The 23,930-nt window shown below is 56.2% G+C and overlaps 7 protein-coding genes across 7 annotated transcripts; 3 read left to right on the top strand and 4 right to left on the bottom strand.

The window, feature by feature from the left end:
- Positions 1 to 2,492: 2,492 nt before the first annotated feature.
- Positions 2,493 to 3,457, bottom strand: MAM_02311 (uncharacterized protein; the record flags this gene model as incomplete). The annotated part of the gene is made up of 2 exons (XM_040821110.1): positions 2,493 to 3,006; positions 3,234 to 3,457. 2 exons carry the CDS (start codon positions 3,455 to 3,457, stop codon positions 2,493 to 2,495), a joined length of 738 nt encoding a protein of 245 aa, XP_040680524.1.
- Positions 3,458 to 5,783: 2,326 nt separating this feature from the next.
- On the top strand, positions 5,784 to 6,086 carry MAM_02310 (uncharacterized protein; the record flags this gene model as incomplete). The annotated part of the gene is made up of 1 exon (XM_040821109.1): positions 5,784 to 6,086. One exon carries the CDS (start codon positions 5,784 to 5,786, stop codon positions 6,084 to 6,086), a length of 303 nt encoding a protein of 100 aa, XP_040680523.1.
- Positions 6,087 to 11,013: 4,927 nt separating this feature from the next.
- On the bottom strand, positions 11,014 to 12,609 carry MAM_02309 (uncharacterized protein; the record flags this gene model as incomplete). The annotated part of the gene is made up of 1 exon (XM_040821108.1): positions 11,014 to 12,609. One exon carries the CDS (start codon positions 12,607 to 12,609, stop codon positions 11,014 to 11,016), a length of 1,596 nt encoding a protein of 531 aa, XP_040680522.1.
- A 587-nt stretch (positions 12,610 to 13,196) lies between these two features.
- Positions 13,197 to 13,940, top strand: MAM_02308 (mRNA splicing factor SYF2; the record flags this gene model as incomplete). Its single annotated transcript, XM_040821107.1, has 1 exon — positions 13,197 to 13,940. The coding sequence occupies one exon, from the start codon at positions 13,197 to 13,199 to the stop codon at positions 13,938 to 13,940; it is 744 nt and encodes a 247-aa protein (XP_040680521.1).
- Positions 13,941 to 14,221: 281 nt separating this feature from the next.
- MAM_02307 (NAD dependent epimerase/dehydratase family protein) lies at positions 14,222 to 15,165 on the bottom strand (the record flags this gene model as incomplete). The annotated part of the gene is made up of 2 exons (XM_040821106.1): positions 14,222 to 14,987; positions 15,059 to 15,165. The coding sequence occupies 2 exons, from the start codon at positions 15,163 to 15,165 to the stop codon at positions 14,222 to 14,224; spliced, it is 873 nt and encodes a 290-aa protein (XP_040680520.1).
- Positions 15,166 to 15,904: 739 nt separating this feature from the next.
- On the top strand, positions 15,905 to 16,781 carry MAM_02306 (yeats; the record flags this gene model as incomplete). Its single annotated transcript, XM_040821105.1, has 2 exons — positions 15,905 to 16,142; positions 16,201 to 16,781. The coding sequence occupies 2 exons, from the start codon at positions 15,905 to 15,907 to the stop codon at positions 16,779 to 16,781; spliced, it is 819 nt and encodes a 272-aa protein (XP_040680519.1).
- Positions 16,782 to 18,110: 1,329 nt separating this feature from the next.
- Positions 18,111 to 20,282, bottom strand: MAM_02305 (mitochondrial distribution and morphology protein 34; the record flags this gene model as incomplete). The annotated part of the gene is made up of 2 exons (XM_040821104.1): positions 18,111 to 19,505; positions 20,016 to 20,282. The coding sequence occupies 2 exons, from the start codon at positions 20,280 to 20,282 to the stop codon at positions 18,111 to 18,113; spliced, it is 1,662 nt and encodes a 553-aa protein (XP_040680518.1).
- Positions 20,283 to 23,930: the final 3,648 nt, after the last annotated feature.

Here is a 23,930-nt window from a genome sequence, read left to right as displayed (position 1 = left end):
GACTTTACATGGAGGCGCAACTCTTGGCTTCGTTTTTTATCTTGAAAGGCCCCATGATGAGTGGTGTGAGTAAGCAAGCAGAAATTGGGAAGTGTCTGACATTTGGGAAGCGTGGCATTTAGATGGGCTGGATGTATTTTATTATCACTTTTGTTGACTCATATGCATGGCATGGAATGGGACTGGCGTGAAAGTAGGGATCATCCATCAATGATAGTTTTCTACTGATGAATGTTGCAGAGTATCCCGTCACTACTGGATCAGCAAGCCGGCCGCGTGGTCGAGGTAGAATTGCATGTGCAGGACCGAGACTGAAACATTCACATGGCAACAGGGACGGGACAGCATGGAAGCACATGGACACGGTAGTAGTACGTACGTGGTACAGTACGTCTGCCGTCACATGGCCCCAAACAACAAGCATGTTTGAAACATCATGGCAGCCACCGCGTAGTCATCGTCTCCTGACCATCCCGAGGCGACCACCGCATAGCCAGCAGCACCCCTCCCCCGGCTAAAGCTTCCTGGGAAGACCCCCCCCTGCGACTCAGCCGGGAACCGATCAATGCCCATCACCATCACTGCGTCAACCTGGCAGAGGCCAGTGTCAGTCAGGGCCAGGGCCAGGGCCAGGTCCACGCCTTTGACCTATTCATCTGCCGCCCATTTCTGACCGCCGCGATTGGCGACGGCAAGTGCGACGTCCCCGCGTTGCTACGCGTGCCCACGCGCGCAGACAGCCCGGACAGCCAAAGACAGACAGACGGCGGCCAGGAACGCCCATCGCCGTCTCTGCGAGCTCGCCGTCCAGGGAGCCGCCAGAGAACGAACGGCCCACTGGTGACACGAGACCGCATCGACCTCCCTCCTGGCCGGGCCTGGCATCCTTTGGCCGCATCTGCATCTCTGTCGGGGAGCAGAGACTCAAGCAGAAAATGGCCGGGCCTGGCATCCTTTGGCCGCATCTGCATCTCTGTCGGGGAGCAGAAAAAGAAAAGAAAAGAAAAGAAAAGAAAAGAAAAGAAAAGAAAGGAAAAGACAAAAAGATGAGAAACATATACGTGACAAACCGTCGACAGACGGGGACGGCCGGACGGCGCTAACACCCCAGTCATGTACGTACGTGTTCGTATCGTAGTTGCAACGCAGTGCCGGTGCAAGGATTGGCTCTCGCGCCGCCAAGCCATGGCAGCTCGGACAGCGCTGTCGCATTGGCCGGTACGGTTGACCAGCATTCTCTGGGAACCCCGTGATGACCGTGGGGACGAGCGAGGCTGTGCCGTGTCCTCGCTACCGGCGCCGGCACCGGCACCGGCTCGCCTTGGTCCCACGTGCCATTGCCATGTGCCTGGTGGGTGGCACGGCACTGTCCCAGAAACCACCCCGTCGCCGTGGCCGTGAAGCGGCTTCAAACAGCACCGCCCAGGTGCTCCGTACACGGCCAGAAAATCGCAGGCACACGGCTCGGAAATCAAGACGGGCCAGGTGCAACGACACCCGGGCCTGCGAGGGAGGCCTGCCTGTTGGAGCTGCTCGAGCGGTTCGAGGCACTCGTGACCTCGCCCGCGCCAGCCGCTGCTTTGTACGGTGTGATGTGATGTAATATGTAAAATGAATGCGTCGTCCAATAAAATCAACTATACAAAATGCCCAAGCCGACCCTCCCAGAGAACCCCGTCCGGTCCCTTCCCGTCATATTACTCCCGTCATTTTCAAATGCTCCCCTGTTTTTGCACACAATGCTTTTTTGGTGGTCGTCTACAGATGCGTGGTTACTTGTACCAACAGTGAAATCACACAACGCTCGTCATCCTGGGTGGCCTGCTCTGAAGCTTTTCCCTCGGCCACGACCAAGCTAATTCAAGGTACGTGTAGCAAACACGAGTTAGCCCGCGAAAATGAAAGTGAAAGCCCCTTGAGGCGAGTTACTACCCGTGGGTAAATGCGGCCCCACTCCTTTGGAAGGGTGCTGGACCGGTCAAGGCGAGACGGACGAGAAAAGAGCCTTCCAAAGTCTGCCAGACTCCATGCCGCGTGTTGTGCAAAGGGGCCATCCTCTTTCTCGTCATCATCGCGTCGAATCGTAACTTATCCTCGTAGATTGTAAAATGTCGCTATATCGCTGAAATTGTCCATGCTGAACCCCCGCATTAGGGGAAGCTGCTGATCGAGCCGCTGCCTCTCCCACCCCCCTCGTCGCCGAGGTTGTGAAACTGGCGTTGCGGAATGGCGCAGCACCCCTCCTCGCCCCTGAGCATTGACATCCCAACCCCTGCAGCCCCGCAAATGGCGGCATGTCGATTAATCAGATTCATCACGTCGCTGCCGCGTGACCAGGCAGGCTGGCACGCAGGGCGGGGCAGCTCCGATTCCCCAATTCCACAAACGACCCCGGCCGCTTCGTAGCTGGAACTGCCGGCCCAAGTTGTCCTGTCAGGAAAACCAGTCTGGAACCGTGACACTTGTGGTGGACGTTCAGGCACCACCAGTAACTACCGGCCCAGAACCGGAGTCACTAGCTCAATACTCTTGGGTCGAGAGTACGCTCCGGGATGCCGGGCTGGAAGAGGCCTGTCCAGACCGTACGAGCCCGAGTCGTACGTATAAGCACCGGTGCCATAGTGATGGCCCGTATCATATGTTGATGACAGATATGGGCCAGGTGGGCGTCGATAAGAACTTGCGGGACTCGTGACAACACTCCGGGTGAACGGCCAGAGACTGCCGCCATTGCTTCCTGTGGGAGACGGAGGGCTAGGCGGTCCAATGTTGAGAGACCGCAGAGCAGATAGTGCCGAGGTGTGATGGGAGGTCGGCATCGTCCCTGGCGACGCCGGCGGGGACTGGCTGAAGTGCATGGAATTTGGTCGAGAGGGTGAAGCCCTAGGGATGATGTCTCTTGGTTCCGGGTTTCCAGTGGAGTGACATGACAGGCTGCTGCTGACGGCATATGCCTGCATCTGTGACGAGTGCGAAAACGAGTTTTGTTGATCCACGCGTCGGCAGCTGGAGTTTTGGCAATGTTAGCATCACAACCTGGACAATACGGCCCTCATTCGTGGTCGAGCCCAGTTGGTCGTTGTGGCAGAGTAAAGGTGCGTCTTGTACATACGTTTCCGAGCAGTAGAGATGTCTCTCGTCGTGGGGTACGAATTGCTTCTCACAAGTCATGCTGCACGCACAGGAACGAATGAGTACGGCGGCTCCGGGCTGCAACTTTATTGGGTGCTTACCAGTATTGTGGAAAGCTTTCCCGCTCGTCCTGCCAGGCGTCTTGGTAGTCCCGTTCCCGCTCACGGTGACTGCGGCCCAGTTTCTGAGCACTCACAGGGGTATGACGCCTTGTCATGCCGGGCCTCCTGTATTTCGAAGTCGGGTCAGAAGTCGTGACGGATTTCCGGACGTCGGTCATGGAGGTGTTGTGGCCATGGCCAGACTTTCTGCGGTGGTGATGCATGGTCGAGGTTGGGCCAGAGGCGTCTCGTTGTGTAGCCGATAGGTCAATGTGAATGTGGCCCTCGAAGCCTTGTTGGCGGCACCGGCGCCGAATGGATAAGTTAAGTTGTACAGAGGCGCGACTCTGGCGTCGATAAGAAGGCAGGACGCGGACCCTGCGCTGGAGGGTAGGTAGATTCGAGAAAATCCCCGTCACAAATGGCTGCGTTCCAAAACGAATTGATGTCTGTTTGTTGATTGAACTGACTGACGGTGATGCGTGGCGGCAAACTTTAGGCGTCCACGTGCTGTGGGCGGCCGAGTGTGGCCCCGAATGCAGACGGCGACTGATGCCGGGACCGAAAATGCGCAGGGTGCTTGGCCGGGTTGTTCCTATCGCAGCAGGATGAATGGTGATGAGGAGAAGTGCACCCTCATCCGGTCAGGGCCGATCAGGACTCAGGACGCAAATCACACAAGGGCGTGGGATGACGCGTGCGTGGCCGGGATATTCGTCCGTCGAGATAAGCGGCTCCAGGTGCACCGCACCCGGTCACACCAAGGAAGGCGCGACCTTGTAAACGGCTGGCGTGACTGTACGCTGGCGATGACGGGCGCTGGGCTTCCCAAAGAGTGAGTGAGTGAGTGAGTGAGTGAGTGCCTGGTGCTACCGTCGATGCACCATGGACTTTGAAGCGGGAGCCCCAGTCGAAGCGATAGGTCGGTGAGGGCGAGCGACGGCGGGTTGTGTGTGCCAGTGCCAGGACAGTTCGTCGATGCGGGGACCTGAATGACGACGACGACAAGAGGAGGAAGGGAGAGAAACAATTTATGTTATTTTTTTTTAAAAAAAAAGAAGGAAAAAAAAAACGAAAAGAAAAAAAAAGGGGTCTTCCTGACGTGTGACTCTTCCTTATTATTAAGTTTATGTTTGGGAACCTTGCGCCGGCAGGGCAATCAATGCGTGCTCGGTGGTCCGGTGTCGTGATTTATTATGCTATGCTGCTCACCAACATCCGAAAGCGGAGACGCAACCGGCGGCGGGCAGAGGCGGCTGACAAGGCTTTCAACGTTGCTGAGCGTGCCACAAGGTGACGGCACTACTCCATAAAAAGGAACGGAGACCCGGCGCCACAACTATCGAATAAGTTTGGCTTGTGGGGCAGGCGAAGCCTTGAACAAGGGAAGGAATATGTGGGGCCTCTAGCGATAAAAACAAAAGAGGGAACGTAGCGACCGTTCCGGTGATTCTGCAACAGGTACGGAGTACCAAGCAGTACGCAGCCCAAGCTCGGGGCCAGTCTGGATGGCGACACACCTGGGCGGAGTCCGTGCTATCAATGTGATTTGACGATTCGATTGCGACAGGTTTTGACAAGGTTTTGTTGACGTGGACTCTTGGTCAATGTTGGAGCAAACAACGCGTGGCGCCGTGGCCCGTACGGTTTCGGACGATACCGAGGCACCGAGTTGTGCCTGCACCGGACACGATATGTACCTGTACGGTGTGTGTACGGAGTACGGAGTACGGAGTAGTCGCGGTGGGTTGCGCTTGCCGCGTGAATGGCGGCGTGTGTGTTATGCAAGCGAGTCGCAATCCAAGCTTGCGGCTGTGAGACAGACAGAATATCCCCGCGTGCTCGACAGTGCGGGGAGGACCATGAGGGCCATCTGTCCCTGCTATCACCACTCCGTACTACTTGCTTTTTCTCTTGGCCCCGACGAGGAGGGCGACAGAGGCCGTGGTCGGCGGCTGAGACACGAAGCAGTCCGACAGTAACAGCGAGTGGGTGCGTCTCGAGGTTGCGAAGGGGAGAGCCAACAAAAGGGGACGAAAAAAAACTATGCGGCGTCGTCACCTTGGACTCTAGAAGCTGTCGGGCTGAGTGAGGGCAGAGTAAAACGAGAGTGTTTGAAGTCTTTTAAATAAATGTTTGACGGCGACGGTGGGCGGGAGCGCGGTTCATTTTCAATATGTACAAGAGGGTATGCAGCAAGGGAAGGAACTGCCAAGGCACGAAACAACCATGAATGCCTTATTACTGGCACTTGCCCACATGGGCATGCAGAGAGTAATGCATGTACATGAAACTAAAAACGCAACGACCGTACCAGGGAGCCATGGGCGAGGCACTTGATGGATACCTCTCAACCCAAGTAAGTACTTAAGTAGGTAGATAAGCAGAGGACAGAGGACTGGAAGCACCGGGCGAATCTTCATGCAGAGTATCTGGGCAACTAACTAAGTACCCGGTACATGGGGAGGGAGGTTCCTACGCACACAGCTGCGTGTACTCGGTACGTACGGAGCCAAGTAACTACCATACGCACGCAATCCGAGATCCCAGATGGCAGAAGTGTGGAAAAACGCCGCCGACGCCGCGCTCGAGACCATGAACGTCACCATGGCCAGCGCCGATGCCAATGGCAAGGCCAGGCACCAAATAGGCGGGGACCAGGTGGAGGGAGAGGAAATCGATGGCGTGCGCCCAAAGGAGAAGAAGAGGGCACGGTGGGGGGACGGCGATGCTGATGAGGAGGGTCATTTTACTTCATCTCATTTCGTCGTTGCATTTTTTGAGAGTACTATTTCCCAAAAGCCAGGTGCTCCATACGTCGTATACGAAGCCCGCCCTGGCCCCAAATGCTAGAGCCTAGTCCCACGATGCAACAATAAAAGCCTGGCAGCTCCTAGGAGCAGCATTCTATTGCAGACCAAGGCAACCATTGATGTACGCACTTGAAGTGTGTAAGTATAGCATCTGTCTGGGAGTGGGCCTGGGCTTGGATTGGCTGGGGACGGCTTTCCCCATCACTGCCGTCGCGTCATGTTTTTCTGCGCAGACCCGTCCGTCAACACGGAGTACTCCGTACATCCGTACAGATTGCACATGCCGGCAGAATGTAATGGAACTGGGAGGCCCCTCGTCACCCTCCCGGCTGGGCACGCTCAATGTCACCTGTTGTGTGCTCTGTACGGAGTACGGAGCAAGCAGCGTATTGTATCCAGTCAGAGGGATCCAACTGGCCCCTGGGGTGGCCGGACAGGTGCGGTGCATCTGGGTTTGCAACCACGAGCAGAGGTCGACTTGGACGCTGCCGGTGCTGGGCCCTTGTCGGCTCAGCGGTCGCCCCCCTTGTGCATGAACATGTGCTGAGGTTTCTCAGCCCCATGTGGTCGGTTGTCTTTTACGGAGTACGTCGAAGAAGAAGACGCACTCTAGCTTGACGCATGTCTTGGAGCGGCCAAATCGCCGAGAAGAGAGAGAGAGTGTGTGTGAGAGAGAGATAAGGAGAGGGGAGAGCACCGCACCAGACGTACAGAATACGACGTATAACAACATCGACAGCAAACCACTTGGGCAGACATCAACGTCGTCGTCGGGCGACGCGTTGAAGCTCTCCCTACATATTGCCGGAGCTCAGACCACATTCACAGTTATTACCCCAAGATATGCACGGCCAGCGCGGCCAAATCGCCGCCAAGCTGGGAGCGGTCGACCAGGACAGGCAGCCAGACTTGAGGTGTCGAATTGGGAGTTTGGGCCAGCGCTGGCGTTGCACGTCGATCAATCAAGGTCCCAGGGGGCCACTTCCAGCAGGGTGTCGCGCAGCCCTGCAGGTGGGTGCTGGGGGACCGGGACTGGGAACTGGGACTGGGCTCAAGGGCTCAAGGGGCACAAGGGCCGCAGGGGTCACAGGGGCCACAGGGGGCACGCACCAGGAGGGGGAGCCAGTCGGGCCTGGTGGATCCTTGCGCGCACGCAGGCGCTGGGCTGGGCTCCCTGTGTTCGCTGTCTAGTACTCCGTACTCCGTACCCTAATGTCCACGTCCGCGCAGGCCCACGCCCGCCGCCCACGGCCCACGTCCAAACGTCCGCCATTGGCGCCGAGGGTGCGCGGTGCCTCGTGGTGCGTCTATATGCACAGGCGTCTCGGCGCCCCTACATCTGGAACACTGGATTGGCCGACGCACTTACGGGACCAGCGGACGCCTTTAGTGAATGCCGTCCCGTCCAGTCCGCAAGGCACGGGGCAACTGGACCTTTTCCACTGCGTCTGATGTGCCAGACGGACGAATGGCGACGGAACGTGGAAAGGAGCCCAGGTGCTTCGATGCGCACCCATGTGTGAAGCTCTGCAGGGTCAGTCGTCTGTCTGTTAGCATTCAACCGCGTCGTCATTGAATCCGGCTTTGGAGTGGTGATAGACTCACCTCGCCTGCCTCTCTATTCCACAGGGCCCCCCCATTGTTGCCGTCACTTGCACGCAGCTGCTCTGCTCTCGCTCTGCATCAATGGCGCTATTACGTCAAAAGCAAAACTGCTCCACGTCGGCATGTGCCAAGAGTCTCGAGCCTCGTCGCATTGCGCAGTACGAACTCCCATCTCCGTACGGCAAGTAGGTACATGGCAATGTGTCGACTGTCGACGTCCTCGGAAATGTTGGACATGAAGCTCGCACACTGTCCGTTTCGGAAACGGATTCTGGCCTCGCATCGCATCCCCTGGTCAAGGCATCGAGTACGTTACTTGCTTGAGCTAGGTACCTTAAGTACTCGGCAGGTACGGAGTACTTGCAACTACCCGGGTACTTGGGTAGGGACGGAGGGTCCGAGGGTACGGAGTACCCAGCAGGTACCTGGGCACGCATTGGCCCAGGTGACTTGCACTGCCGGCAGCAGCAGGGTGGCCTGATTTTCGCGTCTGTCCACGCATTCCGATCTATCCGATCCGACAATGGAAACGGAAGATTGATGATTCCAGAAATAAATCCGCACAGAAAACGTCTGCCATTACGGAGTGGCTGTCGTACTCGAAGCCGTAATGTTGGTGGTTGGCACCGCCGCTCCGTACACGTTGACGTGTCTCGGCATTTTTGCCTGAGACCGCCGAAAACTTTGTTTTTTGTATTCGGAAGTTGGGACAAACGCTAAAACGCTTTAGACGGCTCTGCTGCTTCGAATCTGACAGGCCTCGGAACCGAGGTTGCCTGGAAGAGGCCCTCAGCAACGTCGGTACTCGTGTGTACATGGCCGTGTCCGAACGGAGGCGCGAGAAGTGGAAGACGAAAACAAAAATTGAATAAATGCATAAAAATGGACAAATCAAACCAGACCCAGACCTAGCCCAGGCGTATTCCACACCATGGCTCGATTGACTAAAACCACCAGCACTAGCCGCAACGGCGACAACAACAGCAGCAGCAAAACAACAACAACAATAAATCCGCAGCGGCTCGGACGATCACGCCTTGCCCATCATTCACGTCTTGGTCCACACTCGCGCCGCTCGCTCGCCTCACCGCAAAATGGCTACTTCACCCGGCTTTTTCTTTAAGTCAGCCCTTTTGCTGCTGCTCAGCCAGTCAGAGGTCCATCCAGGTGGCACGCGGTTGTTGCGGCCCACAAGTTACAACGACCGACTCCTGCGGCATACGGAGTACACGTCTGCTCTTTATCAATCTTGATGGCGCACTTGCACTTGCACTTGTTTAGCCGCACGTCGTCACGCCTCACCGCGTTTGTTGCCTATCCCAACTCTGTAATGAAGCGATTTTTTTTCCCCACCTCATCTGAATGCCCCTTTTTCCATTCGCCTCCCTGTCTCTGCCTTGCTTGGTGCAAGTGAGGCCGTGGCCTGTTTCCCCGCAACTCCAACGATCCTGTCTGGATGAGACGAGTAGCTTAAAATACCCAACACAACGTTTGGGTTAAAGGCCGACTAGTCTGTTCGTCTATTCTTGGTAAATATATTATACATGTGTATATGCGTAATTTCCCAACAGTCCACAACTGTAATTATGCGTGCAGTCCGGCATGCCAACGGCCCTCGGTGCACGTCGCGCCGACTCCGCTCCAAAAAAAAAAAGAAAAGGAAAAAAGAAAACAACACACAACGCCGTGCGCTACGGCCATGCCAGCAAAGTCTATCCCTTAGCGTCAGCGCCTGTCCTCTCGGACGAACGGCATCACGACATCAGCACCTCGACACAATCTGCACAAGCACACACGTGCCGCGGATGGCTCGCACCGCCGCCTGACTCGGCATCGCCCAACCCGCGCGCATCGCATCACGATGTGCTTGACCTAGCCCGGCGTCCCTGTGCATTAATCAGACTGGACGAGCGCCTAGAACCGCCAGAACACGAGCAAGAGCAAGAGCAGGAAGACGAACGAGCCCTCTCCCAACGACTGCTGGATGGACGGTGGTCGCCTGGATATCCCTGCTACACCGCCTACAGGAACCGACTGCCTCGGAAACCCTAAACCACACGACCTGGCCTGATGAGGGAGCGAGCGAAGCAGACAACGCCCAGCAAGTGACGGCTGACGCCAAGGCAAGGTGGTTATTCACAGCCCACGCACATGGAGCCAACACCTTGCGGCTTGGCTTGGCATCTGGCCCAAGGCGGAAATAACAATTGATATTATTTACATTCCTGCCCTCAGCCGCATACATAGGTGCCTAGATGAGATACTTTGTCCGTCTGCCTGCGACGGCCACACCAGACACACTTCGCTCGCGTTGGCTACGATCCGAGTCCAGCAAGGTCAAGGTCAAGGTCCAGCCCTCAGGGAAACGTGCGAGCCCAGCAGCTCGAGGATGCGAGAAACCTGCTCCAACTCAATGTCTCTCTCTCTCCCTCCCTCTCTCTACCTTGCTTGCCCTGCCCCAAAGGCGTATCCATAATTCAGGCGGTGGGCGGGCAGGCAGGCGCCAACTGGAAGCGAACCCGAGCTTGGCCGTGGAAACCAAACTTGTCGTCGTCTTGCACGGAGCCCATGCCTGTTGCTGGAAGGCTGGAAGCCAGGAAATAGTCGTACGTCCATCCATCCATCCATCCGTGGCTGGACAGCCTGAGCCCGCACGGAGAAACGGGCTTTTGTCGAATGCCCAGCTTGCCGCCCGCAGTCCAGCGGGCTTGGCCCTCTCAAAAAGTAACAGATTGTACGTGAACCTGACAGAAAACGGCGCGCCAAACAAACCATGCACGGTAACGCCTGACGACGTCCCGTATTTGGTTGGAGGCGAGTTCGGCTCACGGGTGAGGAGCTGCCTTGATGGTGAATCAGACGTTTCATATGAACGGGGAACTGGGAGCCGTTGCCATCATTACGGGACGCCTGATAGTGGCAATCCCACATGGTTTATAACATCCATTAAGCTTCTGCTGCCAATGCTGCTGCCGTGACTCTTCCCTGGCCACGGGTGGCGGACATCTATCTCACTTCACCCAACGAAGAAGAAAAAGCCCGGCTCGTCTGTCCTGGCACTGCGTCCACCGGTCGCGAGCGCGAGGCCGAGAAAAGAAGAGAGCCCGGTCACAAAGTACAAATCCGTGCCTTTCATTATGACATCTACAAATATACACATGCCAGCATTGTCACACGATGACTCTCCAGCCGCTGCTCCGTCCTTCCCATGCCGTCTCAACGCAAATGCCGGCCTTCGACACCAAAGATGCATGCAAAGCCATGTGCTGGTCTCCCTGCTCTTCAAAATAGGGCTGTTTGAAAATAGAGCTGTTTGCGACGCAGCTCTCCTTCGTTCCGCCTCTGTGCTCGAATCGCGCAGTCTACCATGTCCTGAACTCCTTGATACAGTCGGCGAGAGGCAGGTTCAGAATAGACCGACAAGCTTCAATGTTGACATTTTCCTGCCCGGCCACGTCATCGGAGGCGTGTGCTCGCCAAGAAGCAGCATCCTGCATCTCCATGGCGTGATAGTCTAGCGTGGCGCAGACTGCAAGGCCGAGATCTGGGGCATGTTCGCCATCCGAGGCGGGCATGAGGCGGGTTGCCTGTTTCAGCGCGTTACAAAACCCGAGCACGACGTGGTCGTCTTTTGAAACAGAATCGGGCAGCTCTCGCCATTCCCTCCACAGCGTTCGTGCTGCGCCGAGGTTACCCAGCAGTGTAACGTATGCAGAGTATGCGTGTCTAGCCGTGCTTGAGCCATGCTCCTCGGGGAACGTCGTAAAAAATGTCCTGAAAGCATCCTTGGCTATGGTGTTATTTTCGTCGATGCCTGTAAGAAGTTGGAAAAGAAGCTGGCGTTGCTCGACAGTCTGCAGCATGGCATCGTGCTCGTCAACCGAGATGCTCTGCAGAGCGGTAAGTGCTGATACTACATCCTCCGTCGACAACTCGCTGTTGATGCTGGTGTTGTGGATGCGATGTAGCCACCTTGACAGCGCCTCCAGGGAGCCGACTTCCGAGCAAAGCTTCAAGGCCAGACCACACAACACGGGCCCTAGTGGTAAGCCCAGGGATGGCAGTCGCTCGGAGAGGTTTCCGAGGAATGTGAGTGCCTGGAGGCGCAGATTGCGATTGAGAGGATCTTGACCCAGGATGCGGGAGCACGTAGAGCGTATTTGGTGAGGCAGATTTAGGTCTGGCTTGGTCTTACTTCGGAAGCTGTCTACGCTAGTTCCGGCCGACAGGGCCTGAGATACAAGCCTGCGCACGCCTAGAATAGTCGTTTGGGTTTTAAGGGCTCGTGTGAGCTGCGCTGGTGAAGGAGCAGGTGGTTCGCGATTTCGAGATGCCCGCGTCAGACTGTGGTAGCGGCGGGTCATCCAGTGAAGGAGAAGTTGGTCTTGGTTGGCCGCATGCCCAGGTATGCCGTTTTCCAGGAGGAGTCTTTTGATGATTTCTGAGTTACTCGGTGATTTTGGCACGTTGATTCGCTCGGATATTATGTCTGCCGGCTTTGATTCACGAGCTGGTTTCCTCTGGGGACCGGAACCTCCATGAAGAGCAGCGGAGACGATATCGTGGTCGGTGATGCGCCAAATATTGGTGGGCTGTGAAATGATTTCGTGTGCTTTCCTCCGAGATTCGAACAATTGTGCTTCAAACAGCTTCAGTCGGGTCCTCGCTGCCTTTCGTCTGGGCACTTCTGTCCACCTGGCCATCATCAACTTCTCATCCGCGTCCTCAGCAGGCCGCACGTGTCGTGTGCCCTCTGCGTCGAGATCCAGCAGTAAGTTGGGCATTTCAAAGAATTCGTACTCCTTGGCTGGATCAGAATTGTGGGCAAGCCCCTTCTTCGCCAGCACGTAGTAGGCCTCGTTGTTCTTGTCGAGCTTTTTAACAAAAGTCTTGGTTCGAAGAAGGTGTGGTGCCACTCCGGGGTCGGCTTGGGAGAGCCGCGCTGCCGAGCGTATCATCTTCTCCGGGTGCGAAATTGACGCGGCTCACGGGTTCGATGCCATGCGGTTCAAGTGAAGCTGGGGCGTGAAGCTTGGGTCAATGGCATCTGGTCATGCTTTGAGGTGTTGGGGAATCCTCAGGGAATGTCAACGGCAACTTGGTGGATCCGCCTCTGGACATGTCAACCGGCGTCACTTGTTGTGGTGTCGACTGGTCTGGCGGTCGCGACCAGCAGTGGCAGCACAAGGCGCTCCGCAGGCTTCACTAAAGGGGTTGACGTCAAGAAATCAACGTGCATGTAGAAAGCTTCAAGCCGCCGTGAGGCCAAATACACAGCGCTAGATGACATCAATTTCGGTGGGTTCAAAGCTTGGTCAACGGCCAGAGCCTTCAGCGCTGGGGGCAGACACCAACTGGAGACCTACAGCTCACCTCAGCCTTGCCTTGCAACACGTGAAATGTGGGACTGGAACCCTGAAACGGGCAAAGCGGCTTGCCTTGTCATCGACTCGCGTTCCATCATCAAGCATACACACTTTCTACACACACACACGCAACTTCAAGCAGCCGTCATACATATTTCCGTACACACAAACCACTCGATATGGCGCCAGCCGAAGACCGCATGGCCCGCTTCAAGGCCCTCCAGGCGCGGGCGAAAAGCTCCTCCGAAACAAACCTCAAGGAGGCCACCAAGGAATCCCAAAGACTCGGGACCGATCAGAGCCAACTCACAGCCCTGCAGCGCAAGCACGACATCGCAGCGCACAAACTGCTCAAGGCGGAGATTGAAGAATCCGGCAGAGATTTCGAGCGCAAGCGGGCTTGGGACTGGACCGTCGACGAGAGCGAGAAGTGGGACAAGCGGATGAAGAAGAAGGCCGCGCACCGTGACAACAATGCCTTTAGCGACGCCCATCAAGAAAGCAACAAGATTTACAAGCGCCAGCTCAAGAACATCACCCCCGACATGGAGCGTTACGAGAAGCAGAAGATGGCCGCCATCGAAAAGGCTGCCGCCTCGGGAGGCCTGGACATCGTGGAGACCGAGAATGGCGAGCTCATCGCCGTCGATAAAGACGGGTCGTTTTATTCCACAGCCGACACCACCACCTTTTCGCAGAACAAGCCTGAAAAGGCGGCGGTGGACCGCCTGGTTGCAGACCTGCGACGGGCCGAGGAGCAGAGACTCAAGAAGAGAAAGGAGCGCATGGCCAAGAATGGCGACGACGGAGACGTCACATACATCAATGAGAAGAACAAGCAGTTCAACCAGAAACTGGCCAGGTTCTACGACAAGTACACCGCCGATATCCGGGACAGCTTCGAGAGAGGCACCATGATTTAAACGACATGGGAGGGAGGGTACAAGGAAGAGCGCAGGTCTGTCGATTGACATGATTGCGGGAGAGAAAGACGCTGTGGCATCACGTCACGGTTGTGTTATGTATGGGTTCTACACATGGGGATATGAGTTTGGTCTCGGGAAGCGCACGTTCACATCAAGGTCAGGCAATGGTTTCAAGCAATGGTTTTATACCCGGTGCATATTTCGGCGTTGGGCTTTATTATACAGTCTAGAGAGGGCTTCGCCTTGCGCTCTTTTTTCCTGTGGCATACACATTAATCTTACAACATGCCCTTTCGCCATCCCTTACTCGCTAGCTCCTCAATCTGAGGAACTTGGATAGGTCCCATGACCGTGTCATCACTGAGCGCCTCAACAACCGCCTCTGCAACCGTGTCGACCTGGAGGGGTTTTGTGCCGGCAGCGCCCATGAAGTCTTTCAAGTAGTTCCCGGTGATTCTCGTGAACAGTGTACCTGCGCCAGCCAAGGCAGCCATGCCCATGGTGACCTTGCGCGAACTGTCATACATGAATGGCGGCCGCACAAACACCCCCCTCATGTCGGGGAAATTGGTCGCAATGGCAACTTCCGCCTGTCTCTTGGTGGTGATGTACCGCGGAGGCATGATGGGGGCGCCTCCAGCTGCGGAAATGTAGCAGAAGGCGCTGGCCTTCTCCGCGGCAGCATGCTTGGCCAAGGCGACGGCACTGTCGCGGTTCATAACCTCGTACGAGAACTGGTCGGTAGGACTCGCCGGCTTGATATCCTCGCCGGCCTTTTCGTCCAGCGGGTTGATGCCGCGCTCGCGAACGGGGGAGAACATCTTTTGCAGGCCGGTGAGCGGCGACTCCTTCCCGGAGACGATGCCCTTGTAGTCCGCCTCGAGGAGGATGCCCATGCTGTGCACGACATAGTCTGCGCCCTTGAGCAGCGGCGTGTACGTCACGGGGCGCAGGATGTCGCCGCGTTCCCAGGAGACCTTGTGTGACCAGGTTGGCGGGAGAGGCGAGGAGGTGACCGAGTCCCATTTGGGCTCTCCCGAGCGGCTGGCATGGCATGTTGTCAATCAGGGTGACGGGAGGAGCTTGGGCAAAAGCCCTGGGATGGGGAGGACTACCTGATTGATGTGACTTCCCATCCTCTGGCAATGGCGTACTTGCAGATGCGGGAGCCCAGGAAACCGCTTCCGCCGCAGACGACAAGCCTCTTTGCTGCGGCCGCCATGGTTTGGTGGACGCTTCGGCTGTCGGGACTCGCAGCTGTGTTCCGAGAGCTCGGATGGATTCTTGTGTTGGGTATGGAGGATTGTCGTCGGCCGAGCTGGTGGGCAGCTGTGTTTGACGTTGCGCCGGCTGGGGTTGGGCAAGGCAGGCGACGATTGAGTCGGCTGAAGCTATGGCTTGGACGCAAAGCTACGGGGTTGAATGAAAGGCGGAGCTTGGTAACTATTCAACGTCATGGGGTGGATTCTGGAGGAGTCCGGAGAGCTTGGATTTGGATTTGGCTCCGCATCGCGGCTCGCCAGGTGCCAGAGTGACATCAGACACATCAATCAACCGGCTCCGAACATTGACAATTGGTGGCCCTTGGACGCACAGGTTGATTCTGAATTGTTAGGGCCCATGCCTGGAATAATTTTTCTCTCTTGTCAGTGAAGTCGGGATTTATTTATTAATTTTTTGACACGAGTTGCAAGTTAATGTTTATGGTTGAGCTCTCTTTTTGGCCACAGCCCAAGGGCACCCCACCCCGGAGCCACAGCCGCGACGGCATTGGTTGGTTGCTTTTTTTTTTTTTTTTTTTTTTTTTTTCCCTTTTTTCCCCTTTGGCCATCGCAGCTTTGAACCTTTGCACCACCACCACAAAACCTAGTCAGGTCCAGCAGTGCAGCTCGAGAACACACACGCCATCGATTGAGCTGCCGGCGGCCCTTGTCTTCAACTTTCTCCCGGCGACCACCACCATGGCGCCTTCGAATCAGCTCGGTAAACGCGTCAAGTTGACCCAGGTGCGACGGCCATTTATCGTCGGTACCACTGCCATTCCCTTCTCCGAGACGAATCCCAAACCGCCCGGCACACCAGACAACCATACGCATTCATGGCAGGTGTTTGTCAAGGGACTGGAGGGCACCGACATCACGTATTGGCTGCGCCGTGTCCAGTTTAAGCTGCACGAATCGATTCCCAACTACGTGCGAAGTAGGTGTCCAGGACGCCCAGCCCTCCCTCGGATCAAACGCTAACCCACTCGACGCAGTGATCGAGGGCGAACAGGGAAAGCCGTTCGTCGTCAAAGAGACAGGATGGGGCGAATTCGACATCACGATCAAGCTGTACTACGTCAACGACTCTGGCGAGAAGCCACAGACCATGTACCACTATCTTCGCCTTCATCCCTTCGGCCGGACGGAAGAGGAGAAGCAGTCCATGGTGACCAAGAATGGAGAAGTCCGATCATGGAGCTACGAGGAGCAGCTTTTCAACGAACCGTACGACGCATTCTACCAGATCCTGACGTCGGGAGCTGTGCCCAAAGGCTGGAAACCCTCTGGAGGAGCCGGCAAGGGAAAGGGCAAGAACCGCGCACCACCGCCGCTGCCCGCTGCCGACAGCGGCGAGGTGTGGGAGCGCACAGCCATGATCCCCAACCACAACCGGCCCGGACAACCGTTTAGTCGCGAGACCGAGGCCGCCGAGGTGCGGAAACTCAAGGAGGCACAGACGAAGACGGAGGAGATGTGCTCTCGGATCATGCTGGAACTCAAAGCCAAGGAAGAATTGCTGGCTAAGCTCAAGGCCGAGAACCAGGCGGCCGCTGCCGCCGCGAAACCTGCCTAGACGGCGAGGGGCAGACGCTGACCAACGCCACCCCAATACGCGAGATCCAGCACTTCCAACGTCTTGTGTGGGCAACTGGAACACAGATGCCAAGCTCAAGTTATTTGGAGAAGTTTGAATCGTCCAAAAACCGCATCTGCGCTTGAAGAAGCCAAGCGCTGATCCCAGCCCGCATCAAACCATTCCACTTTCTTGGCAATGGGCCCAGCTCCGGTGGAATGGATGTCATGCTGCCTGTTGTCTCATGGCTTCACCAAGATTCGATGTCCCAAGTCCACCAAAGGAGACATTTAGGGTTGATGGATTTTCTCCACGCAGCCCCCTGATCTCAGGCGTGTGACGTGGATTTCGACCAAGCTAGGCGGTACCGACTGTCTAGAAACTCCTTGCATGGACATGTGTACCGCATCCTCTGAGGATCACGCCCTTTTTCTTTTTCTTTGGGTGGAGGATGCCAGACCAGTCCGCGAGCAAGCACGCTTGGCATGTTCGGAGGGACAGGATAAAGTGGCCAGCGGGAAGAGCAAATTCAGTCGCGGGCCTCGTCGCGCTTGCTGCGTCTGCCATGTCTGATGCCAGACATCTACAAGGGGCAGTTCCAAAATGATGTCCGCGGCTCTGTTGTACCACACACGGAGGAGCACGGGCCGAGCACACTGATGGCTGAATGCCCGTTGCCCACAATTAGACATACATCACAACTAGGTAGACGGTCGTGCACGAGAGCAAGACACCAGATGGACCATGATGATAGTTTGTAGCATCAAGATTGCAGCGTTTTCTCTTGGTATCACGCCACCACGACCCGAGTGTCTGCGTCATTGCAATTCTTGCACCGACTCCAAATATCATCCTTCTATTTCCATTCCTGTGCCCATCCCATCCCATTCAAGTTGTCGCCTCCCGGTCCCCCCGTCTCATTAAAACGTGTACCAACAGCCCGCCAATCCACCTGGGACCGCGCGTGTCGCTTCAAACCAGCGAGGGAAAACGTGAATGTGCATCTCTCCAACTTCGCCTTTCAAACCGATTCCTCCACGGGTATAAGAATCCCCCCCTCGGAGGAAGGGAAAAAAATAGAATATAATATAAATACAAAATAAAACATGGCTTGAACCATCGAAACCAGAAAAAGTCACAACGCTCAGACACGCTCGCGGGCCATGTACACTGCAATAATGTGGTGTACCTGGCCCGGGGGAGAGTGGGGGAACACAAGGGAAAAACGCTTCCGCAGACGCCAGCGGCGTGGCGATTGCGGTCTGAACGAGCGAATCAATCATGTACATTGTCTTCTTCATGCCTGCGGCACAGTTCGGACGGGTTGGCCTAGTGAGTTGCAGCTTCATAGGCAGGCGGGGGAGCGCCCTCTCCCTCTTCCCAAATGCCTCGTTGGCGGTTCTTTTCGTCGTATACACGACGGGCTATTTCGCCAGCCATCTTCATGATCCACGCTTGCTCGAGAATGACGGACGACGTATCCGATGAGTTGCTCGTTTGAGCTTGTTGGTCACGGATGGGGTTGCCATGCTTATCGAAAGGTGCTTTTTCGGTAATCATGTCGTACGTCCTGCTGACAGACTCGGTGTTTTTCGCCTCGTCCCGTGCCGAGGCCAGCTGGTCGAGTTTCTTCTTGTAAAGGTCGGACATGAGAGCCTGGCGGATGGGTAGGACGTGCTCCCGGTGAGCGGGCCTGAAGCGGACCTTGCCGGCGGGTGCTTGTTCGATGCTTGGGCCACCACCGGCCGTGGGCTCCTCTGGGACGGGGGTGGATATGACGGGTTCTGATGATGGCACATTGACTGACGCAGTGTCGGAAATGTCGTCGTTGGATGCGACGTCGGAGGAGCCAGCTTCTGACTTGACCCGTCGAAGGTTGACGACTCTGTTCTTCTTCTTTCGACCAGGTCTTGACCGGTGGCTGGCACCATGAGCAGTGCCATTGACGGCCGAGTTGAGGCTGACGAAGGACGGCCTCGACGGCAAATACCCGTGAGCTGTGCTTCCGGGATCAGAGAAGGTATAGGTCGTGCTGCCGCCCGTGGGCAGGGATGAAGTCTTTGCCAGGCCGGGAGTGGCAGGTCGAGGACTGGTCGGCTCAGAACGGTCTCCGAAGCCAGACCAGGCGCGGAAAACGACATCCTTGATGCCTGGAGTAAAGAGAGACAGGGTTCGATGTGAATCCGTCAATGCAGCCAGACGAAGCAAGTTCTTCTGTGAGAACAAGTATTGCATCTCACCACCGCCGTTCAATGTGAGTTCTGAAACGGTATTGTAGTCCAGAAGATTACCATTGGCATCGACGGGATCCAACGGCGGGCTTGCAAACGGATCGGCGCCCTTTACATCGGCAGCCTCCTCTGGAGTCTCGGTGCCCTTGTTCGCCTGGTCAGGGCACCACAGCTGCAGAGATAGTCTGTGAATGATGGCAGGAAGCTCGTCCATCATGAGGTTGCGGAGTTGTTGCTCAATCGTGCGTTGCAGGTAGTCGCGGACAAACTGTATGGAATCAAAGGTCGATGAGACCTTGAGAGACTCGAGCGGATCATTCCGGAACACCAAGGTCAGACCCTTTTGCTTGGAGAAGACCAGGATGATGAAGGCGGAGAGTTTAATGTCGGACAAGGTAATTGAGAGGGGTATGGTAAGACCTGAAGCGGCAGCCAGAGGTCGAGGCGATGTGAAGGACGGTTTGGAGTCGAGGTAGGTATTCAACGGATTCGCCTATTTTTAGAAAGTTGTCAGCAGAAGATGACTATGGACTGGGTGGACCTTGCACGGGCCCCTGGTCATTTCCCGGCATTACGCGACACCCTGGAAGCAGGACGTGTTGCGTGTAGATTTTTTTTTCGCGGTTTAATTTCAATTGGGGGACGCGCTTCCAAGACGCGCGGTGATTCTCAAGTGCCTTGTTCAATGTGAAAGACAGGCGATGGAGGCCGGAGGGAAGCTTTGAGCGGGTCAGACAGCTTTGTCTGGCGCGACCTGCTGGAAAAAGCTTTTCGAGGCTCGGGGTTGGGGGTCTCGCGAAACGAGGTCAATCAGAGGACAAGAGGGTTTCACCTCGCCGACAGCATTTCATAGGCATCATGGTGTGTTTTGCCAAGATTGCGTGGCGCATGGCCCTCCGTGGGCGAACGGAAGGGAGTCGGGGATTCTCGGAGGCGTCGCGACACCAGGCGGCCATGGAGTGACGGCGCGAACAGAGTTGGAAGGAGATGTGATTCAACGTACTTGAACCCGTGTCTTCAAGGTAAGGAACGCATCGCCGGAGTAGCACATTTTGAATATGCCTCGAAATCGGTCTTCGGCGAGGTCGCCAATCTCGAGGATTTCGAGGTCGGGGGGCACGGTGCCCAGGTTGAACTCGCTCACGAAGACGTCGTCGACGATGATGGGCGGCTTCGGTGACTTGTTCAGGGCCTTGGTGAGCAGATCACGCGCTCGACGGTAGAATTCAGCGTCCGCAGTGAGCGGCGACCAGTTGAAGTTGAAGGCCATGTTGGGATGGCTATCGCAACCGCCTCGCGCTCATGAGGCAGGGAGATGGACGGATGGGGCCGCGCAAAACGGCTGCTTCGGTCGGACTTGAGTAGCGGACAAGACTCGAGCTCGGGGCAATGCGTGCGTCGCGAAAGGCACTCGTCTTTGTCTAAGCCGACGACGGCGTGTGTACTCAAGCTTGACGGGGGCCGGACAGGAGAACGAAGAGTGCTTGATGAAGCTTGCTTCGTAGGAGGCGAGGTGGTGACACCTACGGATTGAGCCACAGCGGGAAGAGGCGGGTTCCCGGGAGCGCATACTGGCCTTGGCCTGCCTGAGGTTTGTTGTGGTTCCGCTGCCGAAAGGGCCCCAAAAAAAAATAAAAAAATCACACACACACACACCCCACACACGCACATCCCGCTCCCATTGGCGGGTGCAAGTGGGCCGCCTGACTCCTCGAGGATAGTGCCCACTGCCCACTGGGCCACTGGCAAGGTGCTGCTAGCGCGCCAGCGCCCACAACATACAACATCAACTGGTTACTGCGCATGCACAGGCTTTCTTTCCAGTGTTCCCCGGGTGAGAACGGCGTCTCTTGCAGGGGTAGCCCCGCCGAGATATTGGGGAAAACGCCAGTTGACCTTCGCTACTGAAGTACTAGTACTTACCCAAGTACCTGGGTACGTACCTCCTTACGTGCCGAGATGGGTACGTGCTTTGTACGGAGTACTTGATCCACGTATTTAGGTAGTCCAGCTGCGTTTTATCAAGTTGCGTTGATACCAACGGCAATTCACATCGCGTCTGTCTTTGACTTCACCCTCTCTCGCATTATGCCCTGCCGCCACTCACCCCAGACGTGACATATCACGCATCACGCATCACGCATCACATCGCACCGGCACGTGTTGTTGTTACTGGCGACCACTCCGTGACCCAACCACGACGCACCACTCGGCTCGACTCTCTCTCAGCGCCGTGGCAGCCATGGTTCCGTCATCTGATATCTGATGGTGGCGGTGGTGGTGTCGCGCCGTTGGCATTGGCCTTCTGCTCGCGTGACGCACCAGTCCAGTCGTGATGGTGGAAGCACAACAGGCACAAGCACAAGCACAAGCACAAGCACAAGAGGTTGCATGAGGGAGGGGTGCTATATTTGTTCGTCTTCTCCGTGGTCCGTGGACCGTGGCTCTCGGTTCCCTGGCCCGATGCGCGAGACACGCATGCATCTCCTCCAAGCGTCGAGATTGACGCAGCTGAGGGAAAACGTGTTCAACGCGAGATGCGGCTGAGCGAGACTCGTCGAGACTCAATGGCCTTGTGTTGACTCTCTGTTGGTTACCAAGCATCCATCCATTGTGCTGCGTCGTGCGACGGCTTCGGAGGACGCCGTCCGCTTTGTACGCCGTCGTTTTGTGGTTGACCTTGGGTAACCTACTACAGTGAGTTGTAAGTACCTGGTAGTTGGTGTAGTTGTTAGTTGTCTGAACCGATTTCGGGGATCCTCACGGCCGCACAAGGTCCCTACCGAGGGGAGTGCGTACCTGCCAAGTAGGTTACGTGCTGTGCGTCCAGTCTGGGTTTTCCTCTCCTTCTGTCTCTTCTTAGATGCTTTTCTTTTCTTTGCTCTTGTTTGCTTTCCAGTCCTTTCAAAGCATCCAAGGCCCCGAGTCCCTGACAACTCGTCTCGACTCTCCAGCTCCGTCCCTCCCGCCCATGCGTGCATCTAGATTCTAGGCCATGGCCGAGTCTGCCAATCGTCTGCTTCCCAACGACTCGACTAAACCACCCTAATAATGGAACCCAGCGGATGCCTTCGCATGACATCACTTGAGCCGTGTCGAAGGCCATGTACCGGCGTCCGGGGGCGGCGTCCGTGTGTTCATTGAGGTTGTTGCATCGAGATCGAGTAATATACGCCTCGGTGGAACCATGGTTGTGCCGGGGGAAGTCGTGCAACGTCGGCCAAGAAGAGGAATAATCCTCCGTAAATAACACAGATCAAAATCCCTTTTGTGCTCCCCCAGGGGTTCATGTCCGATTCATGGGAGTCTCGTTGTGCTCGACAAGGCACAAGGCCTATATGCACTCAAAATTTCGCATCTGCACTGGTTGTCTGACCTGGTACTAAACCGTCTGGTTGGATGGGGCGGGATGCGACGAGATGGGCTCCGGATGCCCGAGAGGCTAGAGCAGTCAATCTCAACTGAAGCAATTGGTCGACGGCGGAGACAGAAGACATTGATGATGAGTCGACTGGGTGTTTTTAGTTACACGGTCTCGGTACGTTGGCAGTTGGATGAGCAGGTGGAAGAAGCACTTTCTGGCTCCATGTTGAGGTCCATCCACATGCACACGCAGTAAGTAATTGGCGCCTCGGTGCAACTGGTCTCAACTCTCGAGTGGCAGACCGTAGATGGGTTGGCAGAGGTGACATGAAACGAGCAGCAACACTCAAGCTCAAGTGGTGAGGACGGCGTTGGTTGAGTCTGGAAACAAGGTCAAGTCGGTCAATACTTGGGTCTGGCCCAAGTAGCTGCACACACGATGAACGTCGACGTACTCGGTACTGGCTTGTCTGGTTGTAACTTGTTGCCTGCGTGCCGCTGCGAGGCCCCCCCAGAGTCCCAGACCGCCTCTTGCTGGGTTGGAACCTGCCACTTGGGGCCACTTAAAGTTGAAGTTGGCAGGCAAGCAGCCAACCAACAGCTGCTGCTGGCTCCCTCGACGTGAACATTACATTCACTGTTGATGAATCGTCGTCATCTTCACCTGCTACTACTCACGAGCAGCCTGCTTGCTTGATGCATCCGGATGCCACGACAGAGCCAGTCCATGCGCCTGCGACCTACTCCGTTCCTCTAAAGTGGCCGGCCTGTCACCGTGTGCCTTGCTGGTCTGGTGTCCAAATCAATTGCAAACAACATGGACTGACCCAACATGCATCAATGTCGAGTTGAACCAGCTGAACCTGAACCTGAACCCGAACCCGAACCAACCGAACCGATCACCGTCACCACGAATTACATTACGTAGGTGATGAGTCTATGACCACCTGGACCAGGTGGCTTGATAGATGGCAGACCAGGCCCAGGCCGGACCGGACCGGACCGCTCGACTCGTCAGTTGCTTCACCAAGAGGTGATAACTAATAAATAACACGTCAGGGTCCATGTCGGAACTGGGCTGGCTTGCCTCCCAAACAAGCCCTAGGGCACTGGCGTACCGGGCACTGGGGCCTGGGTACTCGACTCTTGGTAATGACAAAAAAAGACATGGGCATGGGCATGGGCGACAGACAGTCGACGGTCAAGGTAAACCTTGCATCCAACCGAGCATATAACAAGTACCTGCCCAGCCTGACTTGGACAGCGAGTACAATCCACCCGCCTCGCCACTTTTCCCATCCTTCACCACTTGAGCAGACATTACATTTCCATCTTGGCCAGCTTCGCCCGCCAGGCCGCTCCCCCTCGCAGAGCTAGGCCAGTCGTCCTGGACAGTCGAGCTGAATTGAAGCTGGGCTTGAGGTCCAAGCCCCGGCGTCGCAGGACGCACCGCCCGATGCCCTCTTCAGCCCGTCCTCGAGCACAACCAAAAACCGGGCCAACACGTCCCTGCGGGCCCCCCGTCCGTCTCTTTGTTTCCGGTTGCGCACGCACG

This window comes from Metarhizium album, assembly GCF_000804445.1.
Source record: "Metarhizium album ARSEF 1941 chromosome Unknown scaffold_4, whole genome shotgun sequence".
Taxonomy (NCBI): Eukaryota; Fungi; Ascomycota; class Sordariomycetes; order Hypocreales; family Clavicipitaceae; genus Metarhizium; species Metarhizium album.
This window is presented reverse-complemented; position numbering and strand designations above follow the sequence as displayed.